The 8,879-nt window shown below is 47.0% G+C and overlaps 1 protein-coding gene across 11 annotated transcripts; it reads right to left on the reverse strand.

Annotated features, from left to right (window-relative positions):
• Positions 1-155: 155 nt before the first annotated feature.
• Positions 156-8,680, reverse strand: LOC147048874 (PHD finger protein 20-like). Of its 11 annotated transcripts, none has more exons than XM_085923402.1 (17): positions 8,524-8,680; positions 6,945-7,051; positions 6,172-6,343; positions 5,903-5,987; positions 5,741-5,832; positions 5,112-5,664; positions 4,931-4,981; positions 4,576-4,845; positions 4,308-4,502; positions 3,940-4,035; positions 3,185-3,340; positions 2,654-2,826; positions 2,470-2,569; positions 2,201-2,396; positions 1,664-2,102; positions 1,374-1,554; positions 156-1,271 (listed from the first exon to the last, which is right to left on the reverse strand). In XM_085923402.1, exons 2-17 carry the CDS (start codon positions 7,025-7,027, stop codon positions 1,129-1,131), a joined length of 2,985 nt encoding a protein of 994 aa, XP_085779528.1. In that variant the 5' UTR covers positions 7,028-7,051; positions 8,524-8,680; the 3' UTR covers positions 156-1,128. The 11 variants fall into 11 exon arrangements, with proteins under 11 accessions (XP_085779528.1, XP_085779534.1, XP_085779531.1 ...); XM_085923408.1 differs by having other exon boundaries at positions 5,741-5,817; positions 8,524-8,576; XM_085923405.1 differs by lacking the exon at positions 8,524-8,680 and adding an exon at positions 7,980-8,003.
• Between the last annotated feature and the right edge of the window lie 199 nt (positions 8,681-8,879).

Raw genomic sequence — 8,879 nt, forward strand, 5'->3', positions numbered from 1 at the left:
TGCTGCCCCCAATTTTTATCCGATTGTGTAAGAGGCCAAATCGGCTAAGAAAACATGTTACATCAAAACTGATGATGCAACTTTAATTTAGTGACAGTGTGCCAGTTGGATAAACAAGATGGGAGGGAGGAAAAAAAGTTAACGACGGACAAAGCTTGACATGGTTACCAATGATGGTTTATTTATGCACCAGCAGATTTCTTTGCATCGTTCAACATTTTTCCCTGCTCTAAGCCAGACAGTACAGTAGCGTAGGACATCTGTGTCGAGAATATTTTCAGGAAAGAAAAGCACATTTCGATGGCCATATTTACAAAGTACTGTAAAGAAACAAGTGTAACAAATTGAAAGTAGAAGACAATTTCATCTGGTCAAAACCGTATTTGTCGTGGGCAACAATACAAGATCCAGTCGAGGACAAATCTTTAGTGGACCGTCAAGTGTGACAATAATGCAGAGACAGTGGGAGTGAGGAATACTGTGACTGATAAACAAATAAAAACAAAAAGTAACAAACAAAACTGGCACACTAACTGGAGAGAAGCGCAACCATTTAACACGCAACAACAATCACCCTTTTCATTTCATAAGCTGAAAAATAAACTTAAGATTGAAAACAAAAACAAGTTGACAATGTCGAAGAAAAGAAAGTCAGTTTGTCGAGACTGGTTGTAAAGTGGCATTACATACTAGGTGTCGTCGAGATCAAGCCTTTGAACGGAAACGGATAAGGTTGAAAAGCACGACTGGAAACGTATATTTAAACATGTTCCAAAATATTTTCATATTTGTTGACGAAACTTAACTGCAAGCTGAATATGAAGCTCGTGTGTAATGCACGATGCACTGAGAGAATTACAAGCCGCCTTTAGCCGTACAGGCAGACAAAAGGCATCGACCGTCAAGTTGCATGGGAACCAACGGAACTTTCTCCTCTCCTGCATTTACGAGGTTACTCATTGTGTTTAATCCTGATTCATACTGCTGACTTTCCATACAAGGAGGTCAGTGGCTGTAGCATCTGAATTCACCACACAAAACCCTTAAAGGAAGGAGAAGCGGCTGCAGACAAATCCGTCTTGTTGCCAAACTCCGTGAGATTCCAAACACTGTTGCTCCGTGGCGCCCTCATGTGGAGCTCAACAGGGTGAGCTGATGCACCTTTCCCAGCTGTGACATCAGCCGCTTCATGCGGTGTTTGAGCTGAGGCAGACGGGCCAGCGGTTCAGGAGGCTCCAGTTCCCCCGTGTAGTCCAACCAGCTCTCAAGCACTGCATACGAGAACAATTGCGCTTAGTTAGCCACATTCAAGGCAAATGTCTTACAATCTTCTGATGAAACGGCAAGTAAATTAAGGCCAGTGGAGGTCTTACCGTCCAACTCTCGCTCAATGAAGTCCATCCTGTGCGAGACCTCATCTTGAACGGCATCTATGTGATCCAGCAGGTTGAGCTGCCACTGTTGCTGTGTCTTGCAGTTATCTGAAGACTCTTCAGGATGACTCCAAACCTCACTCTTTATTTCAACGCCAGGCCAAGAGCCCCCAGATGTGGCCTGGAGATGATCATGTCAGATAAGGTAGAACAACAACAACAAAAGGGCGTTTATTGCGCAATACACACAAGAAGCACAAACAGAATATCTGGATTCATTCATTCATTACCTTGTTGCTCATGCTGACGGATTTGGGCTTGTCCGTCTCCAGCAGGCCGCCGAAGCGCTGCTCGCGCTCCAGTAGTTCTTCGGTGCTCCGCATGCTGTCCTCTAGCTCGGAGCCTTGCCGGGTCTCCACCACCAGTCTCTGCTCCACGGCCGGGTAGTAGGCTCGTGGTTTTTGGTAACAGTGTTCACTGATGATGTACGAGTCCTGGAACGACGGGAACGGGAACGAGGAGCCGGACGAGGACGAGGCGGTGGCGGCTGCCCGGCTCAGCTTTTCTAGGGCGTTGGACATTAAGATCTCGCCCCGACTCATGTCCTCATCAGGCGTGACAGGAGAGGGAGCCGCGTTGCTGCCCCGATAAGAGTCTGAGCAAGTTGGTGGCCGAGCAACTCTCTTCCAAGGTTGCAGCCACAGCTTCAGGTCAGGATGCGTGTTGTTTCTGGGGAGAGAGAGAGAGGAAAAAAAAAAAAGAAGAGGCATGCCATCTCTCAAGTTCTACTTTTTACCCCCCCCCCCCAACAGCTCCATGGGACTCACTGTAAAATGTTCATCTTCAGCTGCAGTCCATTGAGAATCTCCACCACATGGTGCACATCTCCAAGCAGCTGGTGCGTGGCGGTGATCTTCTTGGCGTTTTGGTGGGAGTAGTTTTCTTCCAAGAAGGACAGGCCGTACATGTGGCCGTTGCTCAACCATTCGCGGTCATACCAGTAGCGCAGGCTCTGCCTCTGGCCTGGAAATAAACATTCATTTGCAATGACAACAAGTGTGAGAGCCCTGCTTGACTGCAGTGGTGGTCCTCTCACCTGGAGGGTCTCTGCAAATATAACAAGCATATCTATCTGGGACATTGTCTTCCAGCAAGCCCATGCACGTGCCATGCTGCCAGCACAAACAGTCTTCACACTGCAAGACAAGATAAGGACACAGTGAAACACTCCAAAGACAATCATTGAAAATCTAACTCTGTCTACATTTCGAAAGAATGACCTGGATCATGAAGTCATTCTCCTCTTCCACTTCGCAAATGCACCGTACGATCTCTTGGTCGTTGCCGTCGGCGCCGCAGTCCATGCTCAAAGGGGGGCTCGTCACGTCCACACCGTAGTCCTCGTCGCTCCACCCACAGCTGTCGGTGGACCAGTCGCTGAAGCTATCATCATCTAGAGAAAAAAGGACAAAGCACCGAATTGGAGTTCCTTCATAATCAACAGTATATAAATGTCACGATTTAAACCTCGAGTCAAACGATCCAATAAGTGTTTGTACTTGCAGAGCTATTTGTGGAATACTTGACAAAAGCGACGAGTAAAGAACTGCTCAGCGGTTAATCGAGCAACGGTACATTTGAGCGCTGACGTCGACAGCTTTGCTGTGCGCTACACGAGCGAGATTAGGACAACTCGGATGTGATGCGGCTAACGATGGCTATAGCGGAAATGGGACAGGAGAGAAAGGCATCAACAGTCACACAGACACAATGTACAAAATAGATGCGCGCACGCGAGGTCAGATACCCACCGTCCACATTTATCTGCACCGAGTCGCTGTATCCAGGCCTGCAGCGGTAGGCCTCACGCTTGTAATTGTGCGAGGGGGCATATTTGAATGGCAATTGCAATTTGGGTGGAGGGCACGATACTGAGAAGTCAAAATTCTCCTCAGTATCTGTGCAGTCTGTTAATACAGGGAAGGAGGGGAAAGCACATGTAGATACACAGTTGGAAGATTCATTTCAGTTGACAGGTACATTTGGGGGAGGCAAACATTTCGGGAACAATTAAGGAGACGCTGTTTTGAGATTGACCAAAAAATATTTAGAAACAGTTCATAACAGCACAGTGAAAGCATTAGACACTCCAATGGTGGGAGATTATTGAATGAAGAACTCTACCAAAGTGCTCATCGTGACGACATGTGATATTGATATTCTGATTTATTGACGATTTACATATCTCGACGTCATTTTAATTCGCTGGCAGTGGATTCCAGTTAACGACGTTGGACTTTGTGTTTGAGTTAGTCATTATCATTTTGCCAGTACTGACTGGTCATGGAATCAAACTGGTCATGGCTGTTCCTGCGAAGACCTAGTGGGTCCAGTGGCACATGTAACACTTAAAACACACACGGCAGCCACCATGCCAAGAGGACAAAATGGAGGGCTTCACGCTTTGCAGACAAGCTACTTCTGCAGTTCAACAGCGAGTGCACATGCAAAGCAGCAGCGATGCGACGAGATGGGAAGGGGCTTGATGCGCACAATCCCTTCTTACCGGACTGAGCCGTCTTCTTTTTCTTCCTCTTCTTAAGCTTAATGCGAAGGAAGTCCTTCTGTTTGAGTTTTTCTTTTGGTCTATCTTTGACTGGACCTGGAAAGGTTGCAGGCTTTATTTGTCCGATTTCAACTTCATGAGTGTTTTCCCCTGTTATCTGCGCATAGTTGCTGCCTTGCCAATAGATGGCAGCAAAACACGATATGGAATTTCTTACCTCAGTTCAACATAGCTTCTTGGGACAAAGATATGAAACAAAAAAAAAAACTAGCGATGACATGAATCTAAAAAAAATTAGCAAGGGATCAAATGCGGCTTTTTGACACTCTGAAGACTAAGAAGATAGTCGTTTGGTAATTGTTACTGACCACCGTCAAAGCCACGCTTGTCTGAGTCTTGATCGTGCGGTTGGCATCCGTTGCTGCCAAGCTGGTTCTCCTTGCTCTTCTCCCTTAGCAGCACCCTCTGCTGATGGCCATGCGTGCCTACTGCAGAGGGAGCCGAAGTGCGTCTGCCCGCAGCCTTCACTTCGCCCCGAGTAGCCGCAGCAGCAGAGACAGTGTCTGCAAAAAAAGTGGAAAGAAATATATTTTTTTGCCGTTCCATCAGGACAAATCAAACTTGTGCACAACTCACGCATCGAAGCGGAAACGGTTCTTCTTCTCTTTGGGCCATCCAAAGCGCCGCACGTGGCCTGTTTCTCCGCCGACCTGCCGTGGCTGCTCCTCGCGGGGCTGCACTCGGCCTCCGGAGGCTGCTCCTCGCCGTGGTAGTATTTCATATGGTAATGCAGCAGCTTGGCCTTGCGGAAGGACTTGGCGCAGCCGGCGACGCTGCATTTGAAGGGGTTGTGGTCGAGGTTGATGGAGAGTACGGGGGGTGGCTGGTTTTTGATCACCCTGTACACTGCGTTGCGGAGCAAGCACAAGTCAGGTACGAGTCAGGGAGCGCCTAGACAAACAAGCGCTCGTCATTCAAGAAGATAACCTACGTGGTTCTCTGCTAAATCTGTTGGGGTTGTGGAATCCCTGCTTCCTCACAGCTGTAAAAAGCAGGAAAGACATGACTGGACTCTCTCTCGCCCCAATACAATGTCTAGTCACAATTATTTTTTGTTGCACATGGTTTTCAAAGAGAAGCTTTTTTTTGGCTTGATAATTTGACACACTTACGCTTGACAGGCGGAGGCGGGGAGGTCACATCGGGCTGCAACCTCTCGGATTTGACGTTTGGTTTCTGCTCCAAATCTCCATTGGATTCGGCGGCCGTCTGCTCCGGTTGATCGGGCACTTCCGTGTATGGCTTGGCTGAGTCACTGTATGGTTGCGTTGCTTTGGCCTCCATTTCCACTTCCTCCTCTTCCTGTTTTACATCTCCATTTTCATGACATTTGTCATCGTGACAGTCCTTGGCGCCATTTGTAAGTAGGCTGCCGCCGTCTTCTGCAGCAGCGGGCTTCTTCTGCTCCGACTGCCCCGATTTCTCTTCAGCCTGTTTCAGCGCGGGCGAGGCCTCCATTTTACCATTAGCTCTCTTGCTCTTGCCGTTCACCATCCTCACTTCCCGCTCCTCCTCTTCGCTGTTACTATCGTTCTCCTGGTCGGAGGTGCTGCGTCGGGCCCTCTTGTTCCGCGACTCACCGTTCACCGGAGGTCTCCGGTCTTTGCGGTTTGGGACTCTCCGAACCATGTTTCTCTCCGAACTGCGAGACTTTCCCGCGCCTCTCTGTGAGCAAACAGAGTGGATAAGCAACCGATAGTTGGGTAGCAACGGACGATGGCTACGGTTATTCAACACGCACCTCTTTAATAAAAGGTTTCACGTGTATTCCTTTCACTGTCTGGATGACGCCATCAAAAAACTTCACAGTATAAGACACTGTAATATAAACAACTGACATTTAAAACTGTAGGTTATTTCATTCGATTGGTATTAAAAAAAAAACATTTTTGAATTCACCCACCATCTTTATTGACCGAGATGACTTTTGCAGGATAAAAACGGCAGTCAGACCAGCTTGCCAGGACCTTGTCATTGACTTGAAAACCCTGGCAAAACCCAAGAGAAACATTTCAGTCCTACTTAGCACACCATTGAAGAACTGCAATTCAAGATCGGATGGATCCCCCCCAAAATTGTTTATGGCTTAAGGCATAGAAAAGTAAATACTACCACTTTCAAGAGCCAACCAATTTATCAAAGGGCATTAAAAAAAACAAATGACTGGCTTACAGGCACGGGAGCGTCGTCCTGCAAGCGTTGACGCCTCAGTGAGACCCTCTCTACGGGTCTCAGGTAGGGACTTGTCCACTCAAACCACTCGTCATAACGATGACTCCACTGACGGTAATGAATTAGTACTTTCTCATCGTCGTAATCAATCTTTTCTATGTTGGCAGCATACCTGGGGAGCAATAAAAGTCAAGAAGGAAATAAGTATTTGAAAGTTCCGGCTACAAGTAGAAAGTTGTAACAACAAATTCTGATTAATACGGCGTTTGTGGAATTTGAATCAAGTGTCAAAGTTCACCTGATCTGGTGGTGACCATTTCGCCACTTGCTGTCGACTAAAAACAACATCACAGCGGCTTAAGGGCTCAGCTTACGAATGTCGCATGACGTGATTGGTCGTTACCTGAGCGACTGTGATGTCATTTTCAGTCAACAGCAAGGGCCAAAATGGCCACTCCCTGAGATGTATCGAAACAGATGGATGCTGCGGCTCAATTCAGATTCCACGTGGGCAATCGTGATCAGAATGCTGTCTTTACACTAGTGCGGTTGCATAGAACATATTATTGTAAAGAAAATGTTTTACTTCATTTCTCCTTGAAATGAAAACTTTGCATGCACCAATGAAGTTCTTTGAAACAACCTGTGCCACAGAACAGCTTGTGTTTGGCTTTTTGCATTCCATACAAAGTTGGCAAGGAGAGTACAACAACTAAAGTGAAAGTGGTGGCGAGTTTCAAGGATGGAAAAGAATGAATGAGGCCATGACTCACCAGTTTTTGAGGCTATCTCTTGCCTCGAGCTGAGCTCCCACCTCAAATGTTATCCCTCTTCTGTTAGGGGGCGTCTTACTCATACTGCCCACATCAAGGCTCTCTTCCTGGACACACACACAACAAACAAACACATCCACCCATAAAGGCACTATTCCAAAACTATACTACTCATAAATGACACCATTTAGAATTTAGCATCATCACTACCACTGTATCTGTACTGAGCATCTTCTGTGTGTGGGGGGGAAAATAGGAGCGTGACAAAGCACACACACATTTAGAAGATGATACAGAGGGGGGGGGGGGGGGGGGGGGGGGATAAGCTAAGGTGAGCCAGGCCCCTTAAATGGTAATGAGATGAGCATTCTTGTTCAAATTCGGGATCAGCATTCCCCTAACCTTTATGAATGAATTTATAATCAATTGTAGTATGCAAGCATGTTCCAATAGCAGCAAGTGTCGACCATCATTCAACCATATGAGTCCATTATTCATATTCAAATCGGATATATATACTACAGAATGATTTAAAAAAAACCCTTTCATGGAGCCGTCTGGGCGTGCTTAAAGGGCGACGCCGCACAGTCAAGCTACAAACCGGATATGTTCACGATTCTGGGCCCACGTGTTTGCAGATCAGCCGATCCCACGTTCAGACACAATAGGAGACAATGGTAACGGCTCCGGTGCGTGGCCGGCAGCGTCTCGCGCACACCGTCGATCACGTAACGTTTACGTTAAGCTTGAAACGTGATCGACTATCGTCGGCATAGCAATGGAAGTACATCACCGCACCAAGGCAAGATACAGGAAACGATGCTTGGGGGAATGCAGCGACCATTAAAACAAACACGGTGACACGACAAAATGACTCCTTCAAATCGTAATCCGTTCCAAATGATCTATGTGAGATCATGTCAATGCGCCATGATATAAAACTGAATGCGCATTTCATATTGCATTGCACGATTCTTCATATCTTTGAAAAATCTCAAGCATCAAATGATTTAAACGTAATGTTTGACTTCATACACTTTGTTTGCTACGCTTTTTACCAGCACGTCGACCTAGACTTGATACTTTAGAGTACAGTGGTCTTTTATAACCAGTAGGCGGAGCGGGAAAACCCTTTTGTCTACGTCAGGTTGTACGAAAATCCGATTGGTGGAAAGAGTCACACACGGGCGGGGAGAAGCATTCTGATTGGCCGAGCAGCTGTCACTCAGGCTAGCGCGCTGGGGCCTCGCGCTAGGCCTTTACTTCTCCATACTTTTTCTCCGTGGGAGCGCGGCGGCGTGGGAACACAAAGCATTTAACTTCCCAACCGCGACACCAGATAGCCGCCTCAAGGCTCCAAGCGGGGAGCGACATGATAACACACATCAGCAAAGACAAGAATACTTCCGCCAACAGCTTCAACCAACACTGTGTTGTCGACTTGGTCACATTTGTTTTGAACTCAAAAAGCCGACATGCGGCACCACGCCAGCAACGATGTTGATGCGTCCCCGAAACGGTTTCTTTTGCCAATTATGTGCCCAAAAATGCGACGAGAAATACGGTTGGGCCTTCTTACCTGTTCCCCAGTCACCTTGTGTCCGGTTGGATGTCAAATACGAGGTGAAATTCTATCAAAAGGTGGTACCGCCGCCTCCGCCTGGCTGCTTCACAGATCACGCAGTTGAATTTCTCACTTGCATTCACCACCGGCGCGGGCTGCGTGGAGAGCAAGTACGCATGCGCGTACAAGTCCCCGCGTCATTGTCCACGATTTTTTTTTTTAAATACAATAAAATGTTTGAAGTGAACTATGAGATTAAAATTGTCTCTAAATGGTCAGGAAGGGATTATTTTATGTATTTCTTTTTATCACCCTTACCCTACAATATTCAGTTGCACAAGATAACACGTTTTGTCTAAGCTAAATGTAAT

Source organism: Syngnathus leptorhynchus, chromosome 11 (assembly GCF_054491065.1).
Source record: "Syngnathus leptorhynchus isolate UIUO chromosome 11, UIUO_Slep, whole genome shotgun sequence".
In the NCBI taxonomy this organism is placed as follows: domain Eukaryota; kingdom Metazoa; phylum Chordata; class Actinopteri; order Syngnathiformes; family Syngnathidae; genus Syngnathus; species Syngnathus leptorhynchus.